The sequence below is a fragment of the Zonotrichia leucophrys genome, chromosome 3 (assembly GCF_028769735.1).
Source record: "Zonotrichia leucophrys gambelii isolate GWCS_2022_RI chromosome 3, RI_Zleu_2.0, whole genome shotgun sequence".
Classification (NCBI taxonomy): domain Eukaryota; kingdom Metazoa; phylum Chordata; class Aves; order Passeriformes; family Passerellidae; genus Zonotrichia; species Zonotrichia leucophrys.
The window spans coordinates 52,682,110-52,697,914 of record NC_088172.1 but is presented as its reverse complement, the minus strand read 5'-3'; the positions used below and the strand labels follow the sequence as shown (position 1 = coordinate 52,697,914).

The 15,805-nt window shown below is 38.4% G+C and overlaps 1 protein-coding gene across 4 annotated transcripts in view; it reads left to right on the top strand.

The window, feature by feature from the left end:
- The first annotated feature begins 5,853 nt into the window (after positions 1-5,853).
- NOX3 (NADPH oxidase 3) overlaps positions 5,854-15,805 on the top strand; it is a 52,647-nt gene continuing 42,695 nt past the window's right edge. For all 4 annotated transcript variants that reach the window (XM_064708215.1, XM_064708213.1, XM_064708214.1 and 1 more), the window contains exons 1-2: positions 5,854-6,591; positions 15,187-15,332. In XM_064708215.1, coding sequence (XP_064564285.1) covers positions 6,561-6,591; positions 15,187-15,332 — 177 coding nt within the window. In that variant the 5' untranslated portion in view covers positions 5,854-6,560. The remainder of the gene's footprint in view (positions 6,592-15,186; positions 15,333-15,805) is intronic.

Genomic DNA, 15,805 nt, shown 5'->3' with positions numbered 1-15,805 from the left:
CATTGATAAACCTTTCTATTGGCTTGAGGAATGTGCTAGAGTCTGCAAACAGGGTGCTGAGCCTTGTTTTAGGCAGAAACAATAGTTGCTCCCATACTGGGAGCACACTCCACACTCCCTTTTAGCCTCCGACATGATTTTGATTCCAGACCCTTTGCATTTTTGCTATGCTATTGACTCCTGCTCTTGACTCTGAAGGCATCCCTGGCATACTCTGTGATTCCAGACCCTGGCACTGCCCATCAGGTGAGATATCCCTGATACCAGTATCAGGTCTGCTAACAGAGGGACAGGATCTGTTTTATTGCTCTGGCTAATGGAGTTCAAGAGGATCTGAATCTACAACCAGAACAATTTTGTTCTTCTTTTTAATGGGGTTATGAAACTTTACTCTACTTTTCTGGATAGAAACAGAAGTTTTTCTCTCAATTTTGTGCCTTTTGACAAATGACTGAGTTTGTGGATGTAGTCAATACTTGCAATACTCTTGATAATTCTGCCAGCTGCATCACAAGTGTTTTGGTAACTGCATTTTTTTGTTGTTGCTCAAGCGCACGCTTAGGGCCAAGATTTTTAATATTTTATTAAAAAATAAACACACTGTTACTGACAAAAATCTGCAAATGGGAAGCCAGATGCCCTTGAAGTCTCAGTACTGTCCCCCAAACTGCACACTCTCTATTTTTTACTTTCATAAATTTTAGAACATTCTGATGATTTTTGAATCTCTGGCACTAACAAGGCTGGAATTACATTAGTATTTTAGAGCTTTGGGGTTTTATGAATGTTCTCAAACTGCAAGACAGTTCCCCCATCCATAATGTGAGTGCAGTTTATAAAAGAAAAAAAAAACCATTAACATTAATGAGGCAGTTAAATATAAAAAATAAAGCCCCACTATGAGAAAATCTCTAAAAATTATATAGATGGTTTTTAATACTACTAGTCACTCAGCCACTGTTTATGGAAATTCAGTGTTCTTTTGTAAAGCTAGACTCAGTACTACAGAATAACCAAAGATGAACTTTGGCCTCTGTTCCCTCAAAGTTGTCTTCATAGGGGAAAACAAACAAACAAACAAACAAAACCTAAAAAATCCCCCAGATACACAAACCCCAAACAGACCAAAGCAAAAAAAAAAAAAAAAAAAAAAGGAAAGGGTTTGATCTCCAATTAACTTCAGCAGTTTCTCTATTTACAGAAGTGAATGCTTTATTCAATATATTGCTTTTCTTCTCCATTCATCAAAAACAAATCTGCCTTTTGCTTCTTGAACATTTTTGGGAAATATTAAGCCAAGATAATGTAAAAATCAGAAAACACAGCAGCGCTGCCACTTTGTACAGACTGATACAAAGCATATCCTTTGATACAGTCAGCAATTAAATGGCTTCAGCAGGTCTGCCAACTTACAGCACTGAGTCTCAGGATTGCTTGTTTACCAAAATCCATCTCTGAAAGTCGCAGAGTGAAGCTTAGAAAGTTCACCCAGGTTACTCACAGACAAAAAGTCAAGAGCACAGGAAAACTATGAAAGGCCTAGGGCAGAGTTCAGAGCCAACTGAAATGATTTTGCCTTTGAGAAACAAGGCAGGCATATCTAATAGTAAAAATAGGATAGCCTAGCAAAATGAAATATGTGTAGGTGTGTGTGTGCAGTCTCATGCTAATAATTAGTCTTGCAAAGGGTAAGCACTGTTCAAAGTACTTTGAAAAAATTACTAACAATCTCAGATAGAGGTTGCTGTCAAATAGAACAGAACTAACAGTGATTGAGGTCTGTAGCAGTAATTGATACAAACATTGACATTAATGCTAAGATACTTATATGGAACAATTCAGCACCTCATAAACCTCTTTCCATGCAAAAACTGACCTTTTAAGCTAATGACAGAGTTGCTGGTCTCTTGCATAGGAACTCAGCATGGCCAGCACTGCTTTCTACCCAAATGCTGGAATAAACCCCTTTTAATCCTTTTTCTATGTGTTTTTAGGGCAGTTGTAGCTCATATTGATAAAACAATAACAAAATGGAATATTATTACATCTTTAATCAATAAAGTGTCCTTTCCTGAGTCTTGTCTGAATCATTTGTGCTAGAAATTGGCTGAGATCACTGCAAATCAGTTTAAAAAAATGATGTTGACCAGGTCCTTTGTACCAAATAAAGAGCTTTTCTGTTAACTTTATGTTTTTATTGAGAGATGCTATACTTGAGACCACACACATTACCATTGTATATGAGAAAAAGCATAGCTGTTTCAACAGACAAAAGTTAAAGTGCAGTTGATTCATTGGCTCCTTTAAGAGCACTGGCATCTGGAGCACATGCACTTCAAAGTCAAATGCTGTACTGAGATGTGCTGCTTTGAAGTACAGCTGCTGATCCAGACAAATTTTGGAGCCTAAACCAGCATATGAATCTGCTGTACTCTGAAAAAAAATCTATTTCAGATGCCAGTTTTAACTCAGTTTAGAAAATTGCTGTCTGGATCGGCTGAACTTCAAAGCCAAACATCGCAGTGCTGCATTTCCCTTTGAAGTGCAGCTAATCCAGATAGTGGATTTTCTCTCCCTCCTTTTTTTTTTTTTTTAAGTAGTTAAAATTGGCATCTGACCTTACTAGTATTTCTCCTTACCATCTGCACATTCTTCTTTCCTTCTCCCTTATTTCCTCATCTTTTGACCTCTGAAAAACACAGCAAAATTCACTAGCTTGTTAGCCCCTGCACCAGCAAAGCTGCTATAAAGGGGGTGGTTGGGGGGCAGCCTACATCGAGTTACATAATGGACAGGGGCCAATTACTGCACATGGCTTGTCATAAAGTTTGTTAAATAATTCTTAATTTTACCATCCAAGGAAAATAAAGCTCAAAGCAAATCCCTCGTAAATGCTTGTATTCAAAGCATTTGTAATGACACTCTCATGCTTCTGTTAACTCATATTAAAGGCCATTAGCACTGGTGTAAAAAGTAGCTGAGCTTGATAGCATTTCATCTTTCAGAAATTTTCAGTTATTTTGTCACAGAAAGTCTCCTTCACAGGCAAGTCAGGAAAGCCTTAAGGAAATGGTTTTACTAGAGAAAGAACAAGATTACTACAGGCAGAATTTGCACAGCTTCTGGCAAGGGGAACCAAGGGTAAATGCAGTGCCCACACCAGGACATATTCTCATATTATACACACATCAGGGATGCTGCCATGTGCTACTGAATTAAAAGACAAATCATGAAGAAATGTTGCACCCTGTTCAAAAGACAGAAACAAAGGGAAAAACCCCCACCCAAACACATGCTAGTACAAGAGGACAATTTAATGACAGCATCTCTCATTTGCTGAGAAATAACTCTGCAGAGAAAAAGGACTGGACAATGACCAGCATTTTATTTACACAGATCATGAGACATGTCACTCGGGTGATCTGTTCTTGTCAGGCAGTCTTTAATTAGAAAATTCCTGGAGAGAACTCATGCTCCCACTAGGTGCTTATTAAAAACTAAAGACAAAAAGAGTCGGTAGAAAAGCCAAAGGAATGGACAGGGAACTCGGGTTACACTGAAAGGCAAGAGTCAGCTGCTGCTAGCATAGGGAGGGACACTCAGGATGGGATGCTGGATTTTGAATGAAAAACTCTCAGTGCTGTTACTAGTGAGTATTTTTAGCATTAAAAGTCTAATTGGATATATATAAATATTTTAAGCTTGTTTAAAAGACATTTTATGGTTTGCTTACAGTAATACTCCCAAGCTTAATGTAAAACTTGTTATAAAATATTCAGCAGCCTTTTTATAACTAGTCTTAAAAACATTTAAAGTCTTAGTGTTTTGCTTTTAATTATTTTTAAATCAATGTACTTTAATCCTCAGGTAAAGGGAGCAGGGGTTTGCAATTATAATTGAAATTATATTCTGATTTAGTTTTAGACAGTTTGGTGATTTGTATATGGAGAGCAGAGAAAAGAATTTCCTTAGCTCTTAATTCCTTCAGTTTCTATGATTTTTTAATTTTAGCGTTTATTTCCTTTTTAGAGACCAGGTTAAGACCTGTGCTTAAAAGCAAGTTTACCATGACACAGTAAACATCATTTATATCCTTTACTCGAGATCTGGGGGTAGGACTGTAACCCTGAACTTGCTAAAATACAGCCACACTCCAGCAGGCATTTTTGATTTCTATAATCTGTGAGCAAGAACTGCATTGCACACTGATTCTGAAACATCTCTCAGATTCTCTTAAAACTATAACCATAGCCAGTTTTATAAGCATTAAAAAATATTGTAAATGTCACTAATCTGTAGTGTCCCTGCTTTGTAGCTGGTGTGGCTGGGACTGAACTTCTATTTGTTTATTGATACCTTCCACTGGTATGAAGATGACAATGCTTACATTTATACACGGATTATGCTGGGAGTAAGTATGTGTTTGATTGTTAAAGAGCTTCACAAGAAGAATGTATTCATAGTCTGATTTTGTTTACATCCTTCATAAAACTTTTGATGCTTCAATAGTAATTTTCCCATATAAGAGTATTATATTAATATAGTATTTTCTTTCTTTGGCTCTTCCTATACCAAGTTTGTAATTTAATTTCTTTATGCTGTTATATGTACAGTCAACCCTGGCTTGGGCAAGAGCTTCTGCAACGTGCCTTAATTTTAACTGCATGCTAATCCTGTTACCAGTCTGTAGAAACCTTATTTCATTCTTAAGAGGAGCAAGCATTGTAAGTACCATTTCTCAAATAGCCATATTATTCTTTTTTTTTTTATTTCTGTAGTTCAGCAGTATTATCCATATCAAACATTTTCCAAGGAATTTTAATTTTTGATAGAGAAGCCTGTACACTATTGCCTAGTTATTACCATTTAAATTGTCAGTATTCATGACTGAAGAGAAACAAATGACTTGTTTAACACAGTGCTCTAAATGCAACACTGATTTCGGCAGCTGCTGCATAGCATGGTGTCATGAAGAGAAAAGTGAGAAGCCACAAAAGAGGGACATAATAATGCCACTTGGCCAAATGGAGAAAATTCATATCCATCATGTGTATTCTCTGTAGCTGCAAAGTGAAAATTGGAGAAATAAAATGTTCAGATAGATAAAAATGTTCTAAGGATAATAGTGAACATGTTTAAATGCTTCTGCCTGAGTGGCCACAACCCAGGTCTTCATTTGAGGTAAATGCATTTTTGTAACAGACATTCACACTAACCTTGGAATCATGCATAGGAAGTACTTAAGGCTTTAGCTATAACTTCAACTTACATTGAATTATTACAGTCAGAGCAATTCCAATGCCACATGTGTCCGTAAAAAAATCACTGATCACTTCATGACTCCAGGAACAACAGGAATTTAGAGATGGTAAGATACAGTTATTTTATAGTAAGATGATTCTTATTTCAGTTGTGCCATTTTTTGTTTCTGTGATTGTTAGGCTTAGATATTAAGCAGTCTTCAGACTGGGAATCAACACCTAAATAATTGTTTGAGATCACAAGTTGAATACTTACCAAAAAAAAGAGAAAAGGTGTCCTGGGCTTCTGAATCAGTTTGCTAATCAGCACAGAATATATGCATGCCCACTTAGATGCTGAGTAAGAACTCAGAGAACTGGAACTCTTCTCACAGATAATATTTGGCTATTCTGGACAATATTCTGCTCTTGAGGAGCATGGTACAGAGCAACTTGACTGCTCCAGCATGGCCAGCACCGGGTTGGATCCAGTGCCTCTCCAAGGAGGTGCTGTGTATTGACATCACACCCTGTGGTGCTCCAGATTTTTGGAAGGCTTATTAGCTGGGAAACAACATGGATACATGCCAGGATCTTTGGCACGGCACCATGCCAGGTCATTTGAGCAATCCAGACACCCACAGCACCACCCAGAGCCTGAACCCTGCTGTCCATGCGTGCTGTCTGGGTTCCAGCAGAGTGTGTTAGTTTTGGCTCAGTGCAGCCGGCCCCAGGCTGGCTCCGCACCGGGGCACACAGCTGGCTGTGAGCACATCACTGCTGAGCCCTTCCAATAATGGGAGCACGGCTCAGTAACACATCAGCATGCAGCCACCTGAGGTCTAGACAGCCTCGCCCTCCCGGGGTGTGCATTTCCTGAAAGCAGAGAAAACGTTTTCATTGCAAGCCGGCTTTGCCAGCACTTCAGCTCTGTTTTGCTAAGCTGACAAAGCAGTGGTGGCCCAGCCTGGTGTCCTTACACCTGCAAATGAGTTGATGTCAGCTCAGATAAACCACTCACAAATCACAGCTAAGTGTAGCAGAGCTTTATCAAACCCTTTTCTGAGCCCCTATATAGGATGAATAGCTTCAGAAACCCTGGAGTGCCACTCAGGAAAGTTACTTGAGTCCTAAAACTAACCCAAAACTTCCACTGAATTCCTTCAGCATTCCATTTTCAAATGTACTGAACTCTTCTCCTCTCCAAAATGTGAGATGTAAACACCAATAAGAATGATATAAAACAAGTTCTGCTTTTTCACCAAGTACTGTGGAGGAGCACTGAGGAGACAGCTTGACAAAAACATCATATTTCACAAGATGGTTGCCTATGGAATAGCGTTAAATGCAAGTAAGCTCTTTTGGTTTTATTTTTTTCTTCTTTGCCTTTGAACTGTTTTGAATTTCATAGTGATTCTGCCTAACGCTGTAGTCTCCATCAGCTCTGAGATGTGATATTTTAGTGCAATCATTTGTTGACTGTTGACTGCAGCTTTAAATGTGTGTAGGAGTCCCATCTGATTAACCATTTGTAATCTTTTGTCTTGAGAAGAGTTTGACTGTTAAGGAAATAAACTTTCAATTTGAATAGTAAACACCAGTTGCCACTTAGTTAATCTGAACAATTTGTGTGCCCTTAAAATTTAGTGTAAATAACTTTTATTGAATCCCTGAGGGTAGATGTTTGGGGAGATGACATAGCATTACTGTCTGATTCTGTAAGGAAATGATGCTTATGAGTCACACCACAAATCTGCCCACCAATACATCTTCACTAATTTTTCAACCAGGTAATAAATTTAATCTGAATTTGAGAGAGGCAGGTGTCTCAAAAACGATGGATTTCTAGATATTTATTTTTAGTAGGTGACTGATCCAGGAAACTAATGGCCGCCTTGAAGGGAAAAACAGCAATTTGAGATCAAAATTTTTCTATTCTGTTGGTCCTGGTGACTTACTGAGGTGCTTGTTCACCTGGCTGGGGAAAAGACATGGAACCTTCCTGTTCTCCAAGTAGTAAAAGGACCTGGAGAAGTTAGTAGGAATTCAGAAGACATGAGGGGAACAGGACATAGCTTGAGGAAAAAGGATGTACAGAGGGGAATGAACTAAAGCCAGTGTGAAGAAGGACATGAGCACACAGAGATGGAAAGGTATCTGTGATAGATAGATAGATAGATAGATAGATAGATAGATAGATAGATAGATAGATAGATAGATAGATAGATAGATAGATAGATCTCTTAGAAAAAGGGGAGGAAACAGAGGAATTAATCAGGGCTGTTTGCAAGCATGAGGCATTGCAGGGTAACTGCTCTACCCACAGGCTGTCAGGGTGAATTCTGGTCCCAATATCTTTTTCAGCCTGTGTGAGGGAGCTGCTTTTGTGTGTGTAGGCTGTTAATGTCCTCATGCCGTGAGACAAGAATTTGAAGTCAGAATTGCCAACAGGAACCAATAGCTAAAGTTTGTCATCTGTACGTCATGCTAAAGAATTCCAGGGGAAGGCTATGGGATATAAACATTCATCTTACAATGTATTATGATGAATTACTTATCTGTCATGTGTACTCATTCATCAGAGTTCAGTTTCACTACAGAACAGATTCTGTAGTGAAGCGCAACACTGCTTCTTTAATTAATAAATCAACCCAGGAATATAAATTAACCAACTTCCCTTGGTGTATAATAGGTCATGTTCCAAAAAGAAAACAACATTTCACAGTCAAACCTCTTATGTTTTTGTTTTTTACATTAATATTAAAATGTTTGCTAGTGCATTAATGTCAACAGTTTGGGAAGTGCAAGTCTATCAGAAAAGTGATTACTTTAATGGTTTCACTAATTTCAAGGAAAAAGACAGAGAAGCCAATGTGAAATGACAGAAAGCATGCTCATATAATTCTCATTTAAATCCCTCTCTAGGGAGAAATCAAAGGTTCATTTTTGGGTTGTTTTTAGGTTGGTTGGTTTATTTTTTCCTAAAATATAAAATGGAAAAATAGTTGATGAGATATTTGAGAAAGAAAACAGAACACAAGGAAGTCTAATAAACAAAGCATGACAACCTATGAATTCCTGCTTCCTTAACAGTCAAGCGAGAAACATTTATCATATTTGGAAAAACACTACATCACTGAATAGCGTTAGACTTGTGTAAAGAATGGCCAGAAACTCAATTTCCTGAAATTCAATTTTAAGTTCATAGAAAAATAAAGTCTACAGAACACATTGTGACAGAAAAGCAAACACTTCAGAGTGGTACCCACAAGTACACTGAATCCTTTTCAATAAAATCTAACAGTGTTAAAATGAGGTGTAAATAGATGCCATTTTCCTCTCAACTGAAACATTATTTATCCTAGTACTACCTATATTGCCTTTTATTACACAAAAACATAGTCAACTCCTATTAGTCTATTGCAATTTAGTAATTCTCAGTTAAATGGATGCACAACCTTGTATGCTCAATAGACTAAATGTGGTAGCAAGAAGTTAAACCAATTTGAAGATCAGATCAGTAAGCTTAGCCTCACAATATAAATTTGTAAACTCCTTTATTGTTAAAGCAACATGTATTCATCTTGGCTTGCCAGGTGGTGTTATTCCGGCATATTTATTTAATAGTGTGCTAAAAATATCAGTGCAACATTAGTATTGTCTGGCTTCTAACAGGCAGCTAGCTCAGCTGAGGTGTGCCTGGCCTTGGAAAGAGTACATCTGTGCCTTTAATTTTTCATCATCTCTAATACAAATTCAAGAGCAGGCTTTAATTGGCCAGGTCATAAAGGAATATAATTAGAGACTAGTGGAAGAGGGAAGTTGGAGGGAAGAGAGAGAGTAAACAATGCTATCTATAATCAAGGGCATCATTGAAAATTCAGTAAAGGGAATTCTGCTTAGTTTGGCTTCCTGCATTCTGCATGCCTGTCTGTGATAAGAGCTGTCTAGGAGTTATTCAGCCACTAATAAATCTTCCTTATAGACCCGTAACTCTGCTAGAATAAAATCAGAGTTTCATGCACCCTCAGTTTGATCAGTGCAAATAATTCTGTGCTTTGTACTGGAAAGAGACTTTTCAGTAGAGACACAGTGGCTTGAAACTTAAAGACACCACAAGAGATAGTAATAATATTTTCTACAACACCTACTTCTTACTGTACTGTTTTTACCCTCTCAAAAAAGCATATTCATACATTTTCTTAAGTGGGGAGTGTTGGGGGCATTTTTATTTCTTTACTTTGATATGTTGGGCTTATCTTAAATAAGAAATTGCTTGCATTTTTTTGGTGTTTGCAGAAAGGTCATATAGATATTTTGATCCATCAACCTTTGAATTATGATATTAATAAAGTTTAAGCAATTAAGGGAAAACAGGGGAAGGACAGCAAGGTTGCTTGGAGTTAGGCTGTTTGAAATGGTGATTCCCGCTTGAGATGGTGATTCCTGTTTGAAATGGTGATTCCTGCTCCTTAAAAACTCCAGCAATGCGTTCTTCTTTAAAAACATGCAAAGTGCAGAAAGAAGTATAGTGATGCCAGGTGTGTTTGGCTTCTGACAAGCACTGAAAAATCTATAGCTAAAAATACTAGCAAGCCTTTCCATTTTCAACCCATTCTTGGTAAATTATGTGAATGGCTTTGGTGACCTGAGTCACATTTTTGTGTAAATTATTAAGTTTTCAGGGAAGCAGATGCCTATCTTCAAAAGAGGTCTAGCTGATGCCTCAGTGTTGTACTTCCAGAAATTACAGAAAATCAAACTTCCATCAAATGTCTTTTTTTGGTTTTTAGTCAGATTGTTTAAATCCAGACTTAATGCAAGTACTAGGAAGGAAACAATATTAAATTGAAGATTGTAGGCTTCCAGCTAAGATAAAAAATGGTCCAAGTCATCCAAGTTCTTCTTTGACGTTTATAACCATTCTTAAAAACAAAATAAAATGCAAGCACATGTGTGGTCACTACTCTAATTTTTATACAACCTGTGCCTTTTTAGTCCACAAAGACATCATGAAATTGAATTAGGCGTTCTGAATAACTTGGAACGGCGCAAGACAATGGGTGGCAAAAAGAGCCCCAGCCTTGGTCAGGGGCAGAATTCTGGGTTATCTGCCTGTAAAGCTGTTCTCTTTGCTGTGGGCAGAAAGGCCAGGATTTGACCCTTTGACTTTATCATGATAGGCTGGTTAATCAAAATGTTTAACTGCTAGCAGCAAGCTCCAATTTGATTATTATCCTGTACAGGCATGCAGAAAAAGAGAGAGTTAAATCTTGTCCTCAGATAAACACATGAAATTTCTGTTTAGTTCAATGAGAGTTGTGCATGCTTCACTGAAGGCACAATTGGCTGAATAAGAGTAGCTAAATTGACCATACTTGCAAGATAATTTAATTATATCTCTTTGTATTTAAGGATATGTACAGTAAACACCATGATCTAATAGCAATCCTTTTCCTCCCTCTCTCCTTCCAATAAAGCTTTTTATTTGATCTCAGAGGTGGACTAGATAGAACATCTGAGGGTCAAATACAAATTAATGTATGTTAAGTGCTTCAGAGGTTCCAGATGTCATTAAAAACAACAAAAATCCTTCATTCTTCATAAACTGTTATAAAAAAGAGATTTGTTTAACAGATTGGGTGATTTATTCCATATGTTATATTTGGACATGCAGAATGAGGAAAAAATTGAACTGAAAATTCTGAGATGTAGTCCCTTAAACTTTGCCCTCATGGTTAACTCAGATAAGTGGTGCAGAGCAAATAGCTACCAACTGTGGTAAGCTGAGATTTCAAGAATCTGCATATGTAATTTTGGAATTGCTTAGTAAATTTTATACACTGCAGATGCAAAGACCTTCAGAAAATGCACTTTAGGGATGTAAAATATTTTAGTTAATGGTGATGGGTTCAGTGCCAGAATTTTTATTCTGCTACAACTATTATACATTAAATGAACCACACTGAAAATGGAATTAGATCTTTGCATTACTCTACCATCCAGCTATAATTCATTTTTAGATTGCATCATTTTTTGCTAGCAGCACAAAAAAACCCCATCAGAAGTATTAATCTAATAATACTCCAGGCAATATCTAAGATCATGGAAGACTCAGGTAAACCAACATATTGAGTACATCATTAGTCTGAAAGTGATATTTTTCAATGTATCATTATTCTCTGTACATTAACATCTACCACAGAATAGCTTACAGAAAATAAAAACAACAACAGCAACTCTCCTGTTCATTCTGGAAGTGTTCTATACTTGTAATATCCTCTACCTATCAGATGAAAGCTGGAGAGAATGTCACCCAGAAGGGAAGGTGTGGTAGATCCCAAAGAATCTATGATGATGTTTCCATTGACAGAAACATGGGGAAAAGGAGCAATGTGCAGATGGAACAGACGGTGTCCTCTGATAGCCTGCACAAAAACCTTACCAGGCTTGGTTGCCAGAACTGGATCTCTCCTTCCAGGGGAAGGTTGCAACATGAGTACTCCTCATCAACTATAGTCTCAAGATCTTCTTGAGAAACTATATCCATTTTTCTTCTGTCCAAGGCTAGAAATGCTCTGTTAGGAAATGTGGACCTCTGCCTGTCTGGAGAAAACTAGCACCTCATTTCCCACTCAACACTCAGTATTTACTAGATAGCATTAGATATGCTGTCACTGCTGACATGACTAGAACTTGTGCAAATCATGTAGAATCCTGTACTTTGGGGAAAGCACAAGATTTTTGTAGTTTTCTAAACAACAGAAATGTCATCATTTCATGTGAATATTTTATAGTCTGCAGTATCACTTTAAAAAAAATCTATTGTTTTGAAGGTGAAAGTACAAAGTGCCTTTTGCTATGAACACAGATTCAAACTTCCACAATTAGTCAATATCACAATTCTAAATGAGCAAAGATAATCCAAAACCTGCAGCTGCCACACTGCAGGCAAGCTCTGGTGTAATAGCTCTATGGATCCTAACTGTGTGAAACTCCTCTGGTCCCTAGGCTATGGGGACTCTTACTCTTACATCATACCAGAGTTATAAAGAGCATCCTGTAGGTATAGAGGGCAAGAAGCCCAAGTTACAGTAATCACTCAGAGATGCCAAAATAAAACTAAGTAGAAGTCCACTTAGTGACTCGTTGTCAGGGTTTTCCATTCTTTGAAAGTTTTCTTTCCTCTTCCCCTTAGCCTATGCCAGACAATGTGCAGCATGTAACTCCACAACTTTCCAAAGACAGAAATATGTTACCCCACACTCTTGTCCTATAAGTGAGCTCTTTCAGATGTCAAAGAAATCAGGTCCTCATCAAGCAGCAACTTGGTTCCCCTCCAGCTGGATCAGATAGCATCCTTACCAGGCCAACACATCTGTTCTGAATGCCCCTTGTAGGAACAGTTCCCCCCTTGCTACTCAGCACTTAAATGTGCTGTTACACTTAAATATATAAACAGTGTTTATATACTGCTTATGCATCAGTTGTACACTGGGGAACAGATTGCCACAGCCCCCACACAGCTGCCACCTAAACCATCCAGCTCAGAGCTTGGGCTCTTGGGTTTTGACAGTCTAAATCCACACATCTCATTTGCTGCTTGTGGTCCAGTGTTCCTTCCTTCCAGTGCTCCCAGCACTGCTGGGGTGCTGGGAGCACAGCCTTGTGCACAGGCTCCAGGAAGCATCTTTCACCTGGTGCTGGCAAGGCTGTTTCACACACAGCACTAACCCATAATAGCACGTGCAGGACATGCCAGGCCAGAGTCCAGCACCCTCTGATGCTCACAGTCATGTCATGCACACCATTTCATAAAATGACCAACCTTGGGCTGAAAGCTGCTTAGATTGCTTGATCCCACTATCCCGTTTATCAAAAGGTTATTTTAGAGTCTCATTCCTTTGATGGCTTGAATCTGTCTTCTAATTTCCAGGCTCACTTTATCTCTCTGCAGTTCATACCAATTTGGATTCAGTCTCCATCCTGCTGAAGCTATTCCAGCTTGTACAAATAATTTATTATTCATTGGGACAAAGATTCAGGAGAAATGCGAGGTTGATTTTGAAGTTTGGGTGCTCAGGATACTCACCTGGGACACCTATGTCAATAAATATTGAACTATTTTTATTAAGGGCTTCATCAAGAGACAGCTCAAAAGAGAATAACCAGTCAACCCAGCGACTAGAACATGTGATTTGGTTTAAAGCCTTACTTTAAATTGAATGTAACAGGGATTTTTAAATAGGTCTTTCATCTCCCAGTGAATATCTAAGCATGAGGCAATGAGGTGTCAAGAAGTGGCGGGGGGAGTCCCTAAGTTAACATTAATTTTGAATGAAGTGCATCCTGACAATCAACCAACCACAGCACATCTACTGCTCTAGAAGGATCACCTCAGAAGTACAGAGTGAAAATAGCCTGTCTCCAGTGTGGACACATGGGATAACTTACTGTTGGGGCAATGTTTTACCTTCTTGCACTGGCTGCTTTAACCATTTCCATGGCCAGCATCTTACTTTAACTCATGCTCCCATGGACACAGCCGTCCCCAGGTGCTGAAGAGGAGCTGTGCTCCAGCATGTGGACTGAGTGAGTCCATGGAGTGGACTCATATGTAACCAACAATATGAAGGTCCTTATGCATTTAATCCTGCATTTACATCTATGATTAAACAGTGACTAGTATAGTAAAACATTATTTTCATCCACATAGTCACAATTAAAACAAAGGGAGAAAAAGGCAAGCAGAGGAAAGAGGAGAGGAGAGGAGAGGAGAGGAGAGGAGAGGAGAGGAGAGGAGAGGAGAGGAGAGGAGAGGAGAGGAGAGGAAGGAGGAGAGGAGAGGAGAGGAGAGGAGAGGAGAGGAGAGGAGAGGAGAGGAGAGAAAAAATTTTAGGAGACTATTTTTCAGAGAAGAAAAATATTTGGTTTACTACAAATACTGCCTTTTAGAAAGGTTTTTTAAATGGTCAGGGACAGAAACAGATAAACACTGAAGGAGAGATGATAACAGGAAGCTAATTATAAAAACTAGAAATAGCTGTGCTGTAAACATATAATTATCTTTCATTGTCATTTTTTCATCCTTTGGCATTTAATATCTTGCATTAATTACAACTTGCATGTAATGGATTTGAGAATCTCTCATATTGAAAAATGAAACCCTGCACCTAGCTTGATTACAACTTTATCTATGTAAGCCAATAATAAAACAAAGTCCTTCCTTTTCAGCTCTTGAAATTAAACTGTTTCCACCCAAGAAAATAGTTACAGGGGATTTTTTTACTTCAAGCTAATGAATTTTTCTAAACTGACCATTTCATATACCTTTTGGGAGCAGGCCAGAAGTAGAGGTGATATGTGATACTCTGGACAAATCAGATCTAACACTGAGATTTGCTCTTCTCCCTTTAAATCATAGTTCCTGTGGCTTCCCCAGGCTCCACCTGCATAAAGTAATGCTACAGCTGCTTGTTCATAGGGGACAGATTTTAAAAACATCTCTAGTGCAAGTTGCAAACTTGCCTAAACTAGTGTCCTGTGTAGCAAGGGTAAACCATGGCACATCCTAGTATATTAACTAAAAATAGAAATTTTAATGAATTTAACTAATTTTGAACAATTCAAAGTCAGAGGGGTACACTTTTATATCAACTCTCAAGATGTCCTCCTTTGATGACATTGGAGACTGCAGGGCACTTGACTGTAAAGCTGGGAGGTGAGGCTGCTGCTGCTCCTATCCTCTCTACTGTGAAGCAGTCGCTTCATATTAGACATGCAGTTGATAAAATTCTCTTTTTTATTGTCAGCTTAATCCATGCAAAACTCTCAATTTATGCCTGAGCTTTTCAGATAGTGCACAGTGTGAGTAATGAAGTTCCTTCTGGCACTGTGGGCACATGCAAGTGTGCTGTAATTTCACACCACTCTTTCTCTCCTGCAGCCATCCATATTGTTGCCCACTCCATCAACATCGAGCGCTATCATTCCAGCCAGTCAAAAGAAGCTGGCGAGTTACGGAATAAACTTTCTGGTCTTGGCAAGAGCCCAAATGAAAGCTACTTGAACCCAATCAGGACCTATGAAACAGTAAGATGTCACTTCTGAGGTTTCCTCATCTAAAAAGTTTTCCTCTGTGGATTCTATTGCCGGTAAAACTGTATTTCAAAGCCTTTTAACCAGAGCGAGAAGGTGCTGCCAAAGGTTAACCTCAATTTCAGCTGAAAACACTTACTCAGAGCTGCAATTTTCAGGTTACTAAGCTCAAAGAAATGACTATAGTATTTTAATTAGTTTGTCAGGAGACAGCTGGTGGGGGGAGGATAAGGAGTGTTTTGAAGAGTAGGCAATTAAATAAACCTGCAAAGAATTTTTAAAAACCCAAAAATGAAACTATTAATACATGGAACAAGTGAAACTTCTTTTTAGAAAGGAAAATAACCAAAGAGCAGCAGCACATCACAATTGCTTTTGCATTTGCTATTTGTCTCTCCTCACGGTGGTGCAGCACCTTCCTGATCTGGGGGCTGATCCTGCCTCATTACATGTCAACTGTGGCTGCT